Here is a 20,645-nt window from a genome sequence, read left to right as displayed (position 1 = left end):
CCGCGTATTAATTCGGTGACAAAAATGTTGGCAACACCATAAACTCAAAACAACAATGTTTTTGAGGTTATGTTTGTGATTCCGGCAAGTACAAAATCGTCAGTTTGACGTATAAGTATCTTCATTTTATTAATTGAACATAGTACATTTCCACCATAAAAACTTTATCGTCGATTGTCTACCATGGACGGGGATTTATATGATGAGTTCGGAAATTATATTGGACCCGATTTGGAGTCGGATTCAGACGACGAACAGAGCATTTACGGGCAACAAGAAGCAAGAGATGATGACGCCATGGACGAAGACGACGATGGAGAAGGAGAAGTGGAGCCAGCTCCGATGGCAGTTGTGCTGCATGAAGACAAAAGGTAAACACTCTTTGGATCCTTGAATGAATCCAACATAGCTGCTTATTCTAGACTAAATGTCTAATAACAAACACGAGTCGGTCTTCTGTTACAATTTCAAAGTGTGTAATATTTAGTCTGCGCTGATGACACTGGATTCTTCTGGACGTCTTTCTAAGCTTTTATAGCCCCACGATGGAGTAGTTCCAATGAGTCTGTCCACGTCTCCAATATCATGTGTTTGATCAATAGTCTAAAAAAGTTTAGGTAAATGTGCTGCAGATGCCCGCATGAGTTTTTATAACTTTCTTTTTAGACCAAACCCAACCTAATCTAACCTAAAGTTTATTACAATGTCACTCTCCTTGTGATAATACTCTAGAACCCATGACACCCATGGTTTTGGGAAACGTCATTTAAAAAATAAATTGCTCATATTCGATGGCTTAATGCAAAGATATTATAATATGTCCAGTTTTTGTTAAAATTGAGTTAACACACGCAAAACGTTTGTCTGCATCATATCTTTATGCTGTAAAAATACTGTACGTTCAAATAGGATATTTGAGAAATTGGATTCAAATACATAATATTATGTCCATTTCTCATGCATCTCAAATCTTAAAATTCGATTTTCTCAAAACATACAATAGTGGACATACAATATCTCTGCACTAAACCAGTGATGCATACACTGCGGTCCAAAATAACAAGTACTTACTTCATTATAAATATGTAGGTAACTATTAAATTTAAAATTATAAAATGTATGTCTAGTATAATAGGTACCTATATCTTTATTTTTTCACACTTTTACCCACTGCAGCCCGTGAAAAATTAGAAAATTGGCCCTTCTTTCATATAGATTGTGCACCACTGCAATAAACCATTGAATTATAATGTCTTCATTAAATCAGTCAACAATGTTTTTTTTTGGCAAACTTTTAGATATTACCCGCAAGCTGTAGAGGTGTACGGTCCGGACGTGGAGACAATAGTCCAAGAAGAAGATGCTCAAGCTCTCGACCAGCCTCTCGTGGAGCCTGTCAAAAAAAAGAAGTTCCAAGTTAAAGAGCAACAGCTTCCGGAGACTTCATATGACATGGAATACCTCGCTGATATGATGGATAATACCAGCCTCATCAGAAATGTTGCTTTAATTGGACATCTTCATAATGGTAATCATAAAAATGACTAATCACTCCATTATATTTTGTATTATGTACCTATATTGTTATGGGGAATATATTATATTCGCTCAATAAATAGGTAGACTGTTTTCACCATTAAGCCTGACAACATTAAAAGGATGAAAGATCGAAATCAGAAATGGATGGTTTTCACAAATGGTTGACAATTACCTATCAAATTGTAGATTTCCACTATGGAAAGAAATAGTTCTCAATTGTCAATAGACACTAGATATTAATACTCACAAATGAATAAGTGTATCAACGGAAAATAAATTTTGCTCTTTGTGGTTAAATTTATTAAAAGAATACATATTTCTAGATGACTTTACTTAATAATATTGTACCTAGGTACATTGTATTCAGATACAATAGTATAGTAGGTACTATATACCAATACCCCGTTTACACATGCATGGATTTACTGCTGACAGCAGTGGCAAAGGGTGGAGGTAGGCTGTTAAGATCCACGATAAATAGTGCACATTAAACTTTGTTGTCATACGTATTATTGCGGCCATGACAAGAAAATGTGCATGTGTAAACATGTATGTATAATCATGCAAGTTGTAAGATTGCATGTATGAATCATAAAATTTCTTTTTTTTTTTAAAAATTCAAAAAGTTTTTTAACTTTTAACAGTTGATTTGTTCGATATCTGCGCAGTAGAACAGTAGTGGCAAACCAGGCGGTAAAAAATGAACTGCACTGCGCAGAGACTCATTTTGAGGTTAACCGATGTTCACTACCTGTCAAATAATACTACAAAATGACAACATCGCATCTCGCTTACTCTTGAAGAATGAGATTGGCGAAACAGTCAGTACTTTTACGTGTAAACAGTTATTATCGCAATAGTTTAAAATACACACTATTCTATTGCTGCAAGTAAATCCATGCACGTGTACAAGCACTATTATTTAAACAGAAAAGAAAGTCATCATAAAAGAGTTTAGACTATAGAAAGACGTGATCATATGACCTTTTTGTATTACTACATTTGAGAGCAATTCCAGAAGGATTTTAATATGAATAGAGTATTTAGACATATAGAATTTCTGAGTACTTTGTAAATAAAATGAAAATGGCAGCCTGCCGTTTTAAATTTTTCTTTGAATACTTACTTACATACTATTATTATTCATCTAAATAATGATCGTTCATTGTATAACTAGAGTTATGATTAAAAGTTTCTGTCTAGATTCTCGTTTAACTTGAGATTTTTATAAGACTCCTAAATCCAGATTTTGTAAATGGATTTTGGAAGGAAAATAATAAAAAAGCTTTTGGCTTCGATCCTGAACAACTGCCCCAGCGGAAATGAAACGGTGCTTAAATAAATCTCTTGAGAATCTAGAGAAATTAAAAAAAGTTGAATTGTGTATGCTAGTGGGTCTGTGTAAAATCAATCACAGTACGAGTGTGATGTTTGCTACTATAAATGAATTTGAATTGAACAATTCGAATATTGCGAAATTGGTTCTAATGATAAAAAGACTGCATTACTACATTAATCATTCAATATTTTGTTACAGGAAAGACATCATTTGTCGACTGTTTGGTTAGACAGACTCACCCGGGTTTAGGGACTGCTGAGCATGGTCTTCGGTACACTGATACACTTCTTGTGGAGCAAGAGAGAGGTGTGTCAGTGAAGGCCTCCCCAGTCACCCTTGTTCTGAAGGATCCTCGGGGAAAATCCTACCTTATGAATGTGATCGATACTCCAGGACATGTAAACTTTAGTGATGAAGCCACTGCAGCTATGAGGCTCGTTGATGGTATGCATAATATTAAATATAATACTAATTTTTAATTCAAAATCAACAAAGCACCTTTGGACGATAGCATTAGCAGTGTCTCCCGAAGTGTGGTACGTGTATCCCCTGGGGTACGGGAAGAGTTTGGTGGGATACGCGCTGCATCGGGCTTTGGCTGCGCCTGGTGCAACAAGCATTAATACGACAGTAATACAACATCCACGCTAGAAGGTTTATCGCATGTGGAAGAAGAGCAATTGTTGGAATTAGCGACGGATTCTTGGAAAATAAATATAAGGTGTGTACTTTAACATCATTCTGGTTGCAAATGCAAGATGTGTATCCAGTTTTCACAGAGACAGTCTTGAAATACATCTTGCCTTTTCCAACTTCATATTTATGTGAAGTTGCTTTTTCAGCATTAAATTTGTAGAAAGTATAAAGAAAAGGAACAGGCTTAATCTCAGATTAAAATTAAGTGAACCGAATTATGATGATCTGTCTCAACATATACAATTTCATTCTTCTCATTGATTATAATGAATGTTAATTATAATATAACTTTTATTTATATTTTATTATAAGTGAATTTTATTTTTCGTTTATTATTATTTTGTGTATGTACTAGAAAAGGAAAAAAAATATATTTTGATTGTTATTAAAATATATGCAATTTTTTTTTGACGAGGGCTACTCAGTGTTACGAAAATTATAGAAGGGGTACACAGATGTCGAAAGTTGGGAAACACTGCAGTGTAACAATTTAACCTTGATCATGGGCAGATGCAATATCTTCTAGACTGCGAAATCTTTAACGTGAGACCTGGCGGCGCTCGTGTTGTATCTTGTCTATGGTTTTCAATTTCAAAGTACACCCGATCCTCTTTTTGCACGGGGGATACATTCCAAAGACTACCGTGCAAAACAAAACCGTGTAAAAAAAGATAAGGTGCCCATACAAAAATGGTAGATAGATTCCATTACTTAATATCAACTCAAAATACGAAATTCAAACTCAAAAATAAATCGAATTTATTTATTATTTATACCTGCATTAAAATATTTATACTTACGTAAAAATACATAGTTTTCGATTTAAATTAAATTTAGCATAGAGAAATATATTCATTCAGTCTCGTTGCGGTGAAAAATCACTCTCATCGCTAGAAATATTTAATGACGCTGACGCCGAAGCACGCGGCGTGTCTCTCGTATCGAACCCAAAGTGACTGACTAGTGGTGCCATGTATGAGCGGCATCCGGTGACAACATATGTATGCACCAGTGGAGTGCGGTCCATTGCAACGCAATTTTTTGTTAAGTATGTACACATACTTATGTATTTTTATTCTTTTTAGTTTTTTTAAACCGTGTTAAAGCAAAAAAAACAGTGTAAATAAAAAATAATCAGTATTTTTTTTAAACTCTGCAAAAAGAGGATCAGGTGTATTGAAAGTACTGAAAAACGAGAGGAGGGTATGTAGTTCTCCAAGCCGCTGCCTATCACCGTAAAGATTTTGCACTGTAGTGCTCACAAATTGATTATTGTTGCGGTGTCTATTCCCAACTTTACGTACACCAAGCCTATCGCATTTACTGGACTCGTTGGACTCATTCATCAACAAAATATATCATATTTTACCTTTTTATAATAGATATTTCACAAAAAAAGACAACCGACACTAAAATAGATATTAAAACAAGAAATTCCCAACCGCAATTCAGACCAGTGGGTCTATTCTATGCTTATCGACCGCTAAAGTGATAAAGTGAAAAATATTATCAAACTTAGGGTAGGTTTGTATCAAAATATTAGCACTTATTGTAACAATTACACGAAGCCGGTTTTTATTGTTGCAATAAGTGCTATATTTTAACAGCACCTATCTTGCTGCTGTTAAAATATCGCACTTATTGCAACAATAAAAACCGGCTTCGTGTAATTGTTACAATAAGTGCTAATATTTTGATACAAACCTACCCTAAGTTTGATACTATTAATCAATTTAGTGTTCGATAAGTATAGAATAGACCCACTGGGCTAGAAAATTCTACTCTCTCTATAGTTGATCATCTTGACCGCGAGATCATTTGGTATCAAATTCAGCGAGCGTGAGTTAGTATATATATATATATTTACAAAAATTACATTATTTAGGCTATAATACCTACAGCCTCAGGGCACGCAATAGTATGACATTTCTTTAGACATTGAGTGTTTTTTTACACGGTTGTTTACGAAGTTGTGGCTTGCGGGATCGATCACACGGCCGGGCAAATAAAAGCGCATGTTTTTTTTTTAAATGTATATCAGTAAAATCCTGAAGTTGAAACACAATTCAACTTCAAGTCCCGCGAGTATGTTTGTCCCAGCCTTTTTTTTTCAGATACCCATCGCTTAACTTCCTCTAACAGGCATCCTTCGCCTCTGTACGATTGTATTTATTCAGTTTCTAATTTGGCTCTGTTTCGGAGAATTCTGTCATTTATTCACTATCCTATTTAGCTGAAATAACACAGATAAATTATTATTCTCTATGGTTAACTGCATTAAATTATGTGAATTATATTTGTTGGTTTTATCATCTTGTTAAATGATGATAATGTCCTTTCGTTCAAGGTGTGGTCCTCTTTGTTGATGCCGCTGAGGGTGTGATGCTGAACACGGAAAGAATGTTGGCGCACGCTATTCAGGAACAGCTTCCTGTCACCCTTTGCATTAATAAGGTACCCGTCAATCATTTATCCATTCGTAAACCAGAATGTACCCGGCCTACTATACCACAATGTGAATACATTTCTATTAGATTAGGATCTTATTGTGAAATACTTACTGGAAGTAAAATTTTTATGCCATCTCACTCACTTCTGGTTGACTTGTATTTGATTAATGTTTATCATAATCTTTGTAGTTGGATCGTCTAATTTTGGAGTTAAAACTTCCTCCGCAAGACGCATACTATAAGCTGAAGCATATTGTTGATGAAGTGAATGCCCTTTTGGCTGCAACTCCAGCGGCCGATGGGAAAACTCACGTTGTATCGCCACTTTTGGGTAAGAAATATTTTTTTTTTATTATTCATTACAATCAACTTTAATATAAGTGACAAATGCTTATAAATTTCCTGGTAAGATGATTAAAAAAAAGGAAAGAGCATTTGGATTGATTGTTGGCCAAAATTCAATGTATTTTGTATATGTACTGGATTCAAATATCTGAGGTTGTTAGTTGCAAAGTCGGTAACCTCCATATTCCGCCATTTTCAAATGTTTAATCACAAAAAAACTGTCAAGCACATTTAGGGCTGCAAATAGAATATTTTTTTTGAAAACATAATATGTAGTAAACAATAATTACAAACATTGAATAGTGAAATAAAATGCCATGACTCATTCATATCAATAAAAAATCATGTTAAAAGTTAGTAATAAATTATTTCTTATATTCAACGAATAATTCACAAGATTTTGAGAATGTAACATTCTATATTGAACATACATAACTTGAAAACATCTCAGATATATACGCACTAGAAAAAAATCATATTTGTTAAAAATACGTAGCTCGACGGGATTTGAACCTGTATAACCACTGTCGTTAACCACCATAAATTGTCGCAATTAGATACGACGCTCGTAGCATAATTGGTTAGTGCAACAGTTTGCGCGATACCAGTGGTTATACGGGCTCAAATCCCGTCGAGCTTCGTATTTTTTTCATATGATTTTTTTCTAGTGGGTATAAATATCTGTGATGTTTTCATGTTATGTATGTTGAAAGTTAGTGTCGCGAAATCCAAAAAATTGTGACCGGAGAATAGAAACGACTTGGCAATCAACTTCCAGTTTAATTCTAACTAAAGATGGAGATTATCGACTTTGAAACTGTTGGCCTTGTACAGTAGAACCTCTATAATTCGAAAAACGATAAATCGAATTTTGCCGTTTTTCGAATTTTTCGTTAATTTTAACCACAAGAATCATTTTTCATACAAAAAGTTCGTTATAAATCGAAATATTCGTTATTTCGTAATTCGAAATAAAATTTGGTCCCAAAGGCCATTTTTATCCATATAAATCAAAATAAATAATAGTAAAATACTTATTTTCTTGGAAAGTAATAAATTTAATGACAGCCATAAAGTAGGCAAACACCTGCAAATTTACTGATGGGAGGCAAAACCCAAAGTTTAAGTTGTGGAAATACCCAAAAACTCCTAATATACTATGACACAAATGACTTATTCAAGCATCAATATTATTGCAGTGGATGTCAATCAAGGTTCATTTACTTGTCATTCATGTAAATTCAGAATCCATTATTTTATTAATGTGAAAAACATGTTGTTTTACAAGGAACCTAATCTTAGCACAGAGCCATTAAATGTTTTTCAGTGAAAAAAACACATTTATTCCCAAAATTTCGTAATTATTAAGTAACTAACTTGTGACATTTTTTAAATTTTTTTAATTTAAAAAATTCGATTTATAGCGATTTTCGCTAATTCGAAATCAAATTTTCAGGGTCCTTTGGATTTCGAATTATCGAGGTTTTGCTGTATATTGCTTGACACACAACATTTCAATTTGACTCAGTCATGCGGTTCAATGTCTCACGACCGTACATGAAGCAAGTGCCCTAGTCTACTCCACTGTGGTCGCTAAATCAATAACATCATACCCCGTTTACATGTGCGTGGATTTACTGCTGACTGTATGCATTATCACGCCCATAACAAGAAAATGCATGTGTAAACAGTATTATCATACAAGTTGCAAGATTGCATGCGTGGATAAAAGAGTTTTCACGCAAAAATTGCTACTTGCATGATGGGTGCGCATGTTCAGTAGAACGTCTCGCTTATGCTTGAAAAATGAGATTGGAGAGACAGTCAGCACTTTTATGTGTAAACAGTTATTATCGCGAAAGTTTAAAATACACACTATTGGTGCAAGTAAATCGATGCACGTGTACAGGCGCTATTATATTCTAATAAAGGAGAATATCATTCAGTCAATAATAAAATTGAAAGTTTAAAGAAATAGTATACAGTCGAACATGGTCATTACGATCACGGAAATAGCGAGCTGTAATGACGAAACATTCGTTGACATTTTAGTTTATGATTTTCTCCATACATTTCTTCACTTTTATAACAAGCTACTTCTCGGGTATACCGAGCAATACTGTTGACGTGTCGATCGTTTAAAAACAACATTTTCGACCCTAAGCAATAAAATCCGACCGGGCAGTTAACTAGAATGATGGCGCCGGGATCGGATTATGTTTATGACACTCGTTAAGTGTGTAAGTACCTAATTGGTGTTTTCGCCGACAACATTGAAAAAGTATCCACGCATTAGGTTGAAATTGCATGTAAAAATCCAAGCTTTGTGAAGTCAGTAGGTACCTACCAGTGCCGGCGGCTCAACACTTCATTACAATAAACAACTTCTTTTGTAGTTTATGAATGCCATGCTTGTTTCGGGGATTTTTACGATGGTTTTCAGATTTTTTATATTCTATGCCTAATTATAATGTGCCGCAAAAAATGTTATATAACAATATTAACGACTAATGGTTATAACTAGCAAATTCAGTCAGTCCCATCTTCCTCGTAATAACCAAGTTTGAAAATTTGTAACTCAATTAAATTGATTTCATTGTATCCAATGATATTTTATTTCCCTGCCACTATTGGAGACAACCTTGTATATTATACCCTGTAAACCTGGGCGTATGTAAAGTTTGCTGCAGAATATTGAAATTAAACCTCATTGACTGCACACCGCCTTATACTAATGGTTGGCCCCGATTGCCTTATATCATGGGTGGCGAATCTATGGCACATCCGGCACGTTCTCCATCCCTGCTTTATAGGAAACATAAAAATCATTCATCCTCTGTTACCTGTTATCCTGCGGTGCCTGTGACTGATAGTATACACTTTTCTTTTATAGGTAACGTCTGTTTTGCGTCATCCCAATATGACGTTTGCTTTACTCTGGAGTCGTTTGCATCGATATACCGAACATCGTTTGGTACTTCCGAACTATGCATTGCCGATTTTGCAAAATGGCTGTGGGGCGACGTCTACTTCAATTCCAAGACTAGAAAATTCTCCAAAAAATCGCCGCACAGTTCTGCTCAGCGTAGTTTCGTCGAATTTATACTTGAACCTCTGTATAAAATCTTTGCACAGGTTTGTATATATTACAAATTCATGTGGTAACGCAGTGGTACTCAAATTGTCCGCCACGTGTCCCGCAAGCAACTCCTGCACGTGTGTTTCAATTTTTCTTTCGCTGTCAACACTCACTCACAAAAATGCTCTCACTATTTGTCTAGATAGAAAGAATATGTTTGTTTTCGACAGAATTTTCATATCGGGTGGAAAAAGCGACAGCAGTGAGAATTTTTTTTTTGGAATGAAAGAAAATTGGGGCGCTGTGAAAACCTTATAAGTTAATAATATTTGTAACACAGGAAAAGAGTCAATTTTTACTATCTATTCAAGCAAATTCAATTCAAATATCAAATTTCAATTATAATTTTTGTTATTACAAACCCGCAATAATAAACTTTTTTGTTTTATATTACAGGTAGTCGGTGATGTAGATGGCACTCTTCCAGGTATTCTGCAAGAGCTGGGTATCAAACTATCTAAGGAAGAGTCCAAGCTCAACATTAGACCTCTGCTACGACTTGTTTGCAGTCGATTCTTCGGTGATTTCAGGTTTGTTTATAAAGGATTAAATAGTGCTTCTTTTCATTTATATTTGTACCCCAAACAAGCTATAATCTGTTTCGATCAATAACATTGAAGAAAGCCTCATAGCGATCTATATATGAAAGTGAGACTGGTAAATGTCTACTAAATGACTTGCAGTTAAATTAGTACCCCCTATTTTATTTTATTACTTTCATATCTCCATTGGTTATATTGACGTTGTAGAATTGAAACCACATCAATCAGTTACTTTTGATTATTGGTAACATCTGAGTCATCTGAAAGCAATTCAAGCCTCCAAGCTTATCTTCTCTAACAGTTTGGTCGACTTTAACAGATTTTAATGTAGATTCTAATTGATTTGAGTATTAATTGTACTATTCCTTAAGTCCTTAGTCTTAATGTGTTGTGAATATAGGTATGCACCAAATGTCAGTCAACCTTTCACAATGCAAGCTGGAACAAATCCTATGATTTAAAAATAAAATAATCATTCTTTGTAAGCTCTATTAATCGTAATTAATTAATCTCAATGTCATCCCCTTTAGTGGCTTCGTAGGGATGTGTGTGCGTCACATAAAATCTCCGCTGGACAACGCCGAGTCAAAGATATCTCACACTTACACGGGCCAGTCTACCGAAGGCGGCGTTTACGCTGACATGGTGGCTTGTGACCAATCGGGAAGGCTTGTTGCCCACTCCACCAAGATGTACCCCAATGATGATTGCACATTCTTTCAGGTAGGGATGGAATACTCCTAGTAATAATATTTTTTGGCGGCAACAGTAGCCGACTGGTAATGTTGTGAAATTTATACTTACTTCACCCTGTCGTGCTCCAGCTTCGGAGCATAGGGCAAACACAAGATTGCAGTATTTCCCTGGTATTTCTCAGCACCATTCGCCTTTAGACCTGCATCACAAAGATCGCATTTGTGGCATCACTGCAGGGTGAGGCAATGAGGAGTCGGCGTGACTGCAATAAGAGCACTCTCGTGCAGTCTCAGCAGTGTATGTCCAAGCCACATGGACCGGCTCTTGTGATTACATCTGTGAGCAAGGACTGATGTGTCTTCTCATGAACTAGAGTGTTTGTGATGTTTCACATTGTTTTAATAAGCATTAATAATTGAGTCTATTAGTTTTAAAGTTGCGTACCTCCATTTATTTATTTCAGGGGTTTCGCAAATGGCTAATAACTATTCCTCTTGAAAACAGTCTATTGTGTGGAGTATTTCAAGTAACGCTCTCCTTTTCATTTTAGGTACTGGCAAGAGTTATGTCAGGAACATTGTACGCCGGTCAACAGGTGCAAGTCCTGGGAGAGAATTATTCACTGCAGGACGAGGAGGATTCTAGAGTTATGACTGTTGGCAGACTTTGGATATATGAAGCGAGATATAAGGTACGGTGCAATGTGGCAGAAACATCACTTTTAGTGTATTTCGTAGCTTTTTACTAACATAGGCTGCAGATCGATGTATGTACACTGTAGACCAGGCATGCTCAACCCAAATTTTTATCAAAATTTGGCAGTATGTTAATTGTTAAAAGAATGTATGAAGTCAATAAAATTACATTTTGATTATTGTTGATTTCCTAAACTATTAGATCGAGCTCAACCGTGTTCCTGCTGGCAATTGGGTGCTCATCGAAGGAGTGGACCAGCCGATAGTGAAGACAGCAACCATCATGGGTCTGGGAGATGGCTCTTTGGATGAGGACCTTTACATCTTCCGGCCGCTCAAGTTCAACACTCAAAGTGTCATGAAAATCGCTGTCGAACCTGTCAATCCGTCAGAGCTGCCCAAAATGTTGGATGGATTACGAAAGGTAAAGGTTAATTTTATTATTCGAGATCCCCAAATATGTAGTTCAACACATTATTTCTGCATGGACATTAACTCTGCGCAATGAACGAGCCCTCAAAATTTTTGTAAGAAAAGTTCTATGTACGCTGTATTTATGAGCCAATCAGGGCCAAGACCAAGAGGCAAGGGCCAAGAGCCAAGCAAAATTTAGGGGAGAAGATAAATTTATCTGCATGTTCATTTAAATTGCTACATTTAAAAATGTGAATTTTTTTGACAATATAGTTAATCAAAGGTTAGAAAAATAGTAGAAATACATTATGCATTAGTTGTAATTACGGAATTGTTTATTTTTTCATAGGTGAATAAGAGTTATCCATTACTGTCAACTAGAGTGGAAGAATCCGGAGAGCATGTTGTGCTTGGAACGGGAGAACTTTATCTGGACTGCGTCATGCACGATCTCAGAAAAATGTACTCGGAAATTGATATCAAAGGTAAATTATTATACCATTTTTTTCTCTTTAAATTTGAATGAAAAATATAATCAACTACTATTCTGCAATCGCTATTAAGGTGCACAGATCTGTTTTCTTCCCGTGTACACTAAGAGTCATGGCTAATATGTTTCTTGTGTAAGATTGCCTGATGTATCGCCTTATATTACACTTGTGCTGCTTCTCCCATTCCTGTTTCCTTACCAAACTATTGAATGTTATTTATAACTATATCTGGAAATTTGTATATATGCAGTTGTTCACTGACAGTTGTTGTATCGGAAATAGATGGCCATATAGTATTAAGATCAAATTCATATCTAAATAAAATAGATAATAAAAACCACCGGAATACATACCTACAATGAAAAGACAGAATGAAATAGGTAGGTAGTAAGTAAATTAGAAATACAATCATATTGTATATATTTATACAAAATTCTTGTAGAATCAATTGTTGCGTCAGGAAGGAGCTTACATAAGAACAAGCAGCATCTGTCAATAGGGAGACGGCAGATCACGACACTAAAAGCGCAAGATGGAAGTATCGTGCGTAACTGGGATCATCTACTGGACACTGTTGTAGAGTTTTACAGCGCTCTATACAAAGATGACACTGACATCAATTCAGATCTTCCGGTGAACGGAGAATATGGAGATCCTCTTCCCGAGGTTACTACCACAGAGGTGGAATATGCTATAATGTGCATGAAGACTGGGAAAGCCCCGGGAGAAGATGGGCTGACTATCGATGTTCTCAAACGGGCCGGGAGGACGGTGAGCGAAGTGCTCGCACGTCTGTTCACGTCTTGTCTGCACGAAGAGAACATCCCAGAGTCATGGAAAAATGCCTTCATTATTATTCTACATAAGAAAGGAGACACTGAAGATCTGAAAAACTATCGACCAATTAGTCTACTGCCAATTCTGTATAAGGTTTTCACGAAAATACTCGAGAACCAACCAAGAGAGCAAGCCGGATTCAGAAGAGGCTACAGTACTATGGATCATATACAGGTCGTCATGGAAATCATAGAGCGCTACCAGGAATACAAACTGCCATTATATTTTGGTTTTATAGACTATGAAAAGGCGTTTGATTCCATCAAAAAATTCTGAATTATAGACGCCCTTAGCAACTTAGCAGCAAAGGAATTTCCAGACGCTACATAAACATATTGAACAGTATATACAGTGATGCCACAGCATGCGTGAAACTCCACAAACGATCGTGTAAATTCCCCATTAACAAAGGTGTCCGGCAAGGTGATACCATTTCACCTAAACTATTCACCGCTACTCTTGAGGACTTATTTAGGAAACTTGATTGGGAGGAAAAAGGTGTTCCAATTAACGGAGAGCACCTCAGTCACCTGCGCTTTGCAGATGATATTGTTATACTCTCACAAGACCCGAAAGACCTCCAAGGTCGAATGCAAGAACTCGCGGATGTCAGTCAAACGGTCGGTCTAAAGATAAATGTCTCAAAGACAAAAGTGATGAGGAACTGTTTTTCGGACCCTGCGATTATCTGTATTTCTGGCACCCAACTCGAGCAAGTCAGCAGCTACGTCTATCTCGGACAGTAGGTGTCCATAGACGGAAGCATGCACGATGAAATTGCTCGAAGAACAAAGCTGGGATGGAGTGCTTTCGGACGTCTGAAAAGTATCTTCAAGAGTGACCTACCATTATTTCTTGAGCGTAGGGTGTTCAACCAATGTGTGCTACCCGTGCTCACGTATGGCTGCGAGACGTGGACCCTCAACACGAGAGATGTCCAAAGGCTAAGAGTCACACAGCGAGGCATGGAGAGGTGCATGTTGGGCATCACGCGAAAGGACCGTAAGAGAAACGAATGGGTTAGGAAGCAGACAAGAGTACGCGATGTAATAGACGTTGCCAAACAGCTGAAATGGAGATGGGCGGGGCACATTGCCCGCCGAAAGGACGGCCGCTAGACAAATGCCGTCATCCAATGGTACCCAAGGGGTACGAAACGGCCACAGGGTCGCCCTAAAAGCCGCTGGATTGACGAACTGGTAAAGTTCGGCGGAAATACGTGGCAGCGAACGACACAGGACCGAGAGAGTTGGAGAAAGCTTGGGGAGGCCTTCATCCAGCAGTGGATTGACCCCGGCTGATGATGATGATACAAAATTCTGAATAATTCAAAAGTAGGTGTAGTGTAAAGTTGTATCTATCACATATCTGATAATGACAGCGTTATTATCAGATGTTGGATACATACCGATCAATATCAAATTAATATTCTTAGTGAATCTAATACAATTGGAACATTACTGTCTGCAATGCTCTATGAACGTCATTTTCTGATCTCTGTTCTACCTACGATCATCTCTTTCCGGTATAATAGCTCACGGTGTACTGTTTAAGGTGAAATGTAATACATACGTTTAATTTACATGTAACCACTTATAATGTGGTATATTTTTATACCAATGCTCATCCCGCATGGCACTGCATGTAAATCATGTTATTATCCTCATGGTAAGATAAGTCTTATTGGAGTGGTTACCATGTAGGACCTCGTTAATGTGACTTCTATATTGTTAATGACACGTAAGAGCAATATATCGTCACTGTTCTGGCAGAAGACACTAATTCGAAAAAATGACATATTGAATTAGTTATACCAAAATGTTCCTTATTTCAAACTTTACCGTCTGGAAACCTTCTTAATAAATAAACAGTCTTTATTTTAAAGTCATCCTTTTTACGATTACTAAATAAACTCACATGATAGACCATTTCAAACATTTTAACAACTTCAAAGTCAAATTACTCAAAATTAGTGTGTTCTGCCAGAACAGAGACGATATGTAGTGTGAAAGGATGGAAGTGGGGGACGGGTGAATAAACGTACATGAACGGGGAGATTTATAGTAATCTGGGTGCATGGTTAACCCTTAGACTGCGTATGGCATGTAAACATGCCATAGACTTTATCTCGTATTTTTGACCAAACTAGACGGGTGTACTAGATGCGTCACCAGGGTTATCAAAACAAAACATTGGTCATGCATCGAAAAGTGTGCATCGATAATATTTTTATTTATCTTTTAATTAATTGTTATGATTACGTTAGTGTTATGTATTTTTTCTTAGTGATTTGTGATCTCGAAAGAAACATATTGAAGATTTGTTTTTAGTATTTTTTGTCATTATAAATATATGTGAAATAATTATTTCACCCGCCAAAATGTCACTACCACAAAATATTATCGAAGAAATAATGCTGGAAAATATTTTATCGATGCACAGCTCTCCAGTTGTTTGGCTTTGTTATTTATTTATTTATTGTATATGTATTTGTATAATGGGTAATAATTTATATTTTTTATGTGCCACGAAACTGTGTTAGCTCTGTTCACATGCCTGGCGATTATTCGACAGGCCCTTTGTACAATTAAAAAGCCGATGGCGCCTCATAAATTATATTATAATAGTATTTTAGCAGTGCGGTAATTATTTTTAGTGTTTTATTCTCCAAAACATCCTAATGAATAAGTGGATGACAACATTATTTTATGGTGACGAAAATAAATATAGGTTCAGAATTTCAAACGGTAATAAAATTTGAGTTTACGACTTACTAAATGCGATAAGCGATAACCCACTGATTATTCCACAAGTGATTTAGTAATATATCTGTCATAGACCGTAACCAACTACACGGCAGCATGTATTCAACACAGCCCTGTGTATAACAAATACAAACGCGTCGAATTGCTCGGTAGTGTATGTAGAAACCATGTATGTGAAGACTGGACGGCCGCCATTTTGAACGCGCGGTCAAAGCTTGGATAATTTTTAGCGTCTTCACTTTCTTCGATTTATTTTAGTGAGAATGTAACGAATATAGTTTATTTCTTGGTGCATTTGGAATAACTGATATATAGTTCATCTAGTAATCTATTTTTTAATTTTGGAATCGATCTGTTTTAGCTGTAGTGACCGTTTTAACAGATCAGTTGACTGAAAATAAATTCCCGCGAAAATGGCTCGCAGCGAAAGGGTTAAAGAGGTTTACACGAAAGATTAAGGGAATTTTTAGTTCTCTAGCTGGCCACTAAGTTTTAATATTTGTAAGTATATAGAAAGTTACAGAATATATACAAAGAATTTCGAACAACTTTATTATGGTTTTCATTTTACCGAGCCTTATTTTTTCCTCTCAGTGGCCGATCCCGTGGTGTCATTCTGCGAAACAGTAGTGGAGACATCGTCACTGAAATGCTTCGCCGAGACTCCAAATCGGCGCAACAAAATCACAATGATTGCCGAACCCTTGGAGAGGGGGCTCGCCGAGGATATTGAGTCGGGAGCCGTCTCAATCCAGTGGAACAAGAAGAGGCTTGGAGAATTCTTCCAGACCAAGTAATTAATCACTTTTATGATGCTAACTGTCAATAATTCTTGGTGAATTAAGTGTTTTATTTTGCAAGTAATTATTGTTTGTAACACCAATGTGGTACGTATATTATATATGGATGCCACTCAAACCGGGATGGGGTCACTATTAGCAGAAACATAATTTTGAGATTGTTCTCTTTCAAAGCTGCTTTGGACACATGTTACTTTACCTTATTTTCTTTAAAAAATAAATCTGATTCTGCCATCCTTATCACAAATAAACAAACAGATTAAAAATTATTACCGTATTTTTTTCCATTTTAGGTATGATTGGGATTTGCTTGCCGCTCGTTCTATTTGGGCGTTTGGACCGGATGCGACAGGACCAAATATTCTTGTGGACGATACTTTACCATCGGAAGTTGACAAGAATCTTTTATCATCAGTAAAAGACAGTATAGTCCAAGGTGAAATATATAAAATAACATATAACGATAGTAGGTACATAAATGTTAATGTTGGCCAGCCGTTTAAATGCAATGATAAAAACAAATAGATACCTTAACCTTCTCTCCTCAGCTTACCTTCTACATGGCAGAAAACCAACAAGTGTGATGTCAATTTGAGGGTTAGTGTATTTAAATAATAAGTATGGTTGGCAACACACCAAATTTAAACAACTATCTACATCAATGGTGGCCAAACCGTGGCGCATTGGATGATTACAAGTGGCGCATTGCATCTTTGCGCCTACTTATTCTTAGGCGCCATAACTGAATCCATCTTTATATTTTCAACACCTGAGTTCTCTCAGTTTAACATACTAATGGAACTGATTGATTAAAAAACAAATTCATTATTGAAAATGAAATTTGATGAGCTTTTTCCAGATCAAAATTCTTCTGACATAATTAATTTCTGGCGTTCATTACCATGGAATAACTGATTCAAATTTGAAGAATTCTGTGCTGCTCTCAGTTACAAATTTAATACCAAACATTGAAAGATTAGCGAAATCCAAACGCTCAAAAGCGCCATCCCACTCAGAGCTCTCTCTCTTTCTCTCTCTCATCACATCCAACAACTGTGGTCCAGAGTTATCCTCACCAAACGAGACTCTCCGGCAGTTGTAGCACCATCAGTGGGGTCCACTACAGCGATCACCCTCTCGTCCAAGAGATCATTTCTAACTATTGTGGATTGGTGCTCCAATAAACGTGTGTTTTTTGAACTGGCATAAATTAATTAATATAATTGTGTGATTGAGTTATTCCTTTTCCTCCCCGAAGCGAAGCAGATCTTACCCCATATCCCTATTTTCCAAACTCCGTGAACATAAGAAGGTAGAAAAGGTGCTTAAGTTGTATGGCGCATCTGAACTCGTCTGTGAAAAAAAATGGCGCATAGTATGCAAAAGGTTGGCTACCCCTTTTCTACATTAATGTAAAATGCCCTGGAAAGTAATGGCGGGTTCAATTTACATCTTAAATTATATTATTGACAAGTTACTACAATTGTTCCACTCGAGAGTTCCACTCGTTATTATGATGGTCACAATCATGGAACATACAAATGGGCTGCCTTCTGGGTGAGGCTGTAAGAAGGTATAATTCTCGAATATGGAGAAATATAGGATGTTTATCCTGTTACAACGTTATCTTAAGAATGTTATTATCAATAGTTACGTCTGGACCACCATTACAGTTTGTCCTGCAACTGAAACGCAAATTCAATATTGGTTTGAGGACACTCAGCGGGCTTTGTATTTTTTTCATACCAATGAAACGATCCTATAAACATATATACATAAAACCACGCATTCTGATATTATACTTGACTGCCCGTAATCATCATCCACAGGTTTCCAGTGGGGTACCAGGGAAGGCCCGTTATGTGAGGAGCCGATAAGAAATGTGAAATTCAAAATATTGGATGCAGTTATTGCTGGCGAACCACTTCACAGAGGCGGTGGACAGATAATTCCCACCGCAAGAAGAGTATGTATACTTAGCTTTTTTTGTAGCTAGGAGAGCTTTTGACTAAATGCAAAATAAAAACAAATCAGATTACGACTCCTATATAGTGACCAACATGTCAGAGCACTGTATGTATTGTGAAAGGGGGGAAGCCGCAGGCAAGGGAAGAGATTTATGTGAAATCGAAGGGGGATTTATTGCAGCGATGCACAAACTGCGGCCCAAAATAACAAGTACTTCATCACCAATAATATATAACTATTAAATTTAAAATAATAAAATGTATGTCTCATTTAGAATAATATATCATTATTTTTCAACGCTTTTTACATACATTGGCTGTTCTTTCAAATGGGTTATGCACCGCTGATTTATTGTATCCACAGGCATAGAAATGAAGAAATAGATGCCTGAATTTTCTATTGGAATAATTTAAAGAAATTAGAAGCGTACATAAATGTGAAATGTGTTGTGGGAAATAGAAAATTGTTATGAAATCTGTATGCATATAGTACACTGAATATCTAAATAAAACTGTCCTGTCCTGTTGATAATTCCTATCAGGTGGCGTATTCAGCATTTTTGATGGCCACTCCTCGTCTTATGGAGCCGTACCTTTTTGTGGAAGTTCAAGCACCTGCCGACTGTGTGTCAGCTGTCTACACAGTACTCGCTAAAAGAAGAGGTTCGTTGATTTTTTTATTGCTTTTATTGTTTTTGTTCTAATTATTTGTTGGTCTTAGTTGTCCAACGGTACTACACTGAATTATTTCAAGTATTCTTTATGTTATTGTTGTACATGTTGCCTGATGTTAGGATGGTAGATGACATAATTGGTTTAAACAATATGTTGTATTTTATTATTCAGGTCATGTGACGCAAGACGCACCCGTTGCTGGTTCACCGCTGTACATAATCAAAGCCTTTGTCCCAGCCGTGGACTCGTTCGGCTTTGAAACAGACCTCAGGACTCACACGCAGGGCCAAGCCTTCTGCCTGCAGGTCTTTCATCACTGGCAGATAGTCCCCGGAGATCCTCTAGACAAAAGCATTGTCATTCGGTGGGTAGACTATACAGTGGATAAACAATAGGCATTTATGTAAAATTATAATATTAACTGGAGGGTAATGGATAGAAATTTTCTTTAAGTTCTAATTGGTGTGAATTTTTGACACCCGTGTTCCTTTTAGGGCATTGGCCATTATTATTTTTTTATTGCTTGAATGTCAAATCATTGGCAATGCAATTTGGTCCATATTCGCATCTTAAAACCCATTACTACCGGCTTCCTGACTTTTTTATTAGCAATTCAAACAAAGTTTATTTTTGTAAGTGGAACAGTAAAATTACTTGCCGTAATCAAATATTAATAACTCAAAAGGTATTGAACATACATAACTTGAAAACACCTCAGGAAAAAATCTCTAGAAAAAAATACGACACCTGACTGGATTTGATTAAATATTTGGAGTAATCTGTGTAACATGAATAAAAAATAATTTATCAATGTAGGCACAAATCGGTAATTTTGAAGAAAAGAGTACCCTATTATCCCAGGTTTTCAATCATTTCAAGGGTTTGTAAATATATTAGAATAAAATTATAAGTAAATAGCAGAACAGATGTTTGTACTCGAATATCAGTAAAAGAAATGTTGTGCATATTTTTATAATATTTCTAAAATAGGTTGTTATTTTGACAAACAGGCCTTTGGAGCCCCAACCTGCCACCCACTTAGCCCGAGAGTTCATGATCAAGACGCGGCGGAGGAAAGGCCTCAGCGAAGATGTCTCAATCAACAAGTTCTTCGACGATCCTATGTTGCTGGAACTCGCACGACAAGATGTCATGCTCAGTTATCCATTATAAATTCGTATCATGAACATTAATAATTAAGCATCCCCTATTTTAATTGAATTAAATTAATTAAATGAAATTGGATTTTTATTTT

The 20,645-nt window shown here is 36.4% G+C and overlaps 1 protein-coding gene across 1 annotated transcript; it reads left to right on the top strand.

Moving 5' to 3' along the window:
• The first annotated feature begins 77 nt into the window (after positions 1-77).
• LOC147071833 (116 kDa U5 small nuclear ribonucleoprotein component) lies at positions 78-20,630 on the top strand. The gene is made up of 17 exons (XM_085946667.1): positions 78-371; positions 1,299-1,528; positions 3,077-3,322; positions 5,922-6,028; positions 6,214-6,355; positions 9,263-9,504; positions 9,905-10,038; positions 10,581-10,773; positions 11,297-11,437; positions 11,644-11,865; positions 12,205-12,340; positions 16,543-16,741; positions 17,042-17,184; positions 18,578-18,714; positions 19,258-19,378; positions 19,562-19,754; positions 20,401-20,630. The coding sequence occupies exons 1-17, from the start codon at positions 184-186 to the stop codon at positions 20,561-20,563; spliced, it is 2,937 nt and encodes a 978-aa protein (XP_085802793.1). The 5' UTR covers positions 78-183; the 3' UTR covers positions 20,564-20,630.
• Positions 20,631-20,645: the final 15 nt, after the last annotated feature.

The sequence above is a fragment of the Rhyacophila brunnea genome, unplaced genomic scaffold, assembly GCF_057557595.1.
Source record: "Rhyacophila brunnea isolate RB1 unplaced genomic scaffold, BYU_Rbru_1.0 scaffold_2, whole genome shotgun sequence".
Taxonomy (NCBI): Eukaryota; Metazoa; Arthropoda; class Insecta; order Trichoptera; family Rhyacophilidae; genus Rhyacophila; species Rhyacophila brunnea.
The sequence above is the reverse complement of the archived record's forward strand: the minus strand, read 5'-3'. Positions and strand labels throughout refer to the sequence as shown.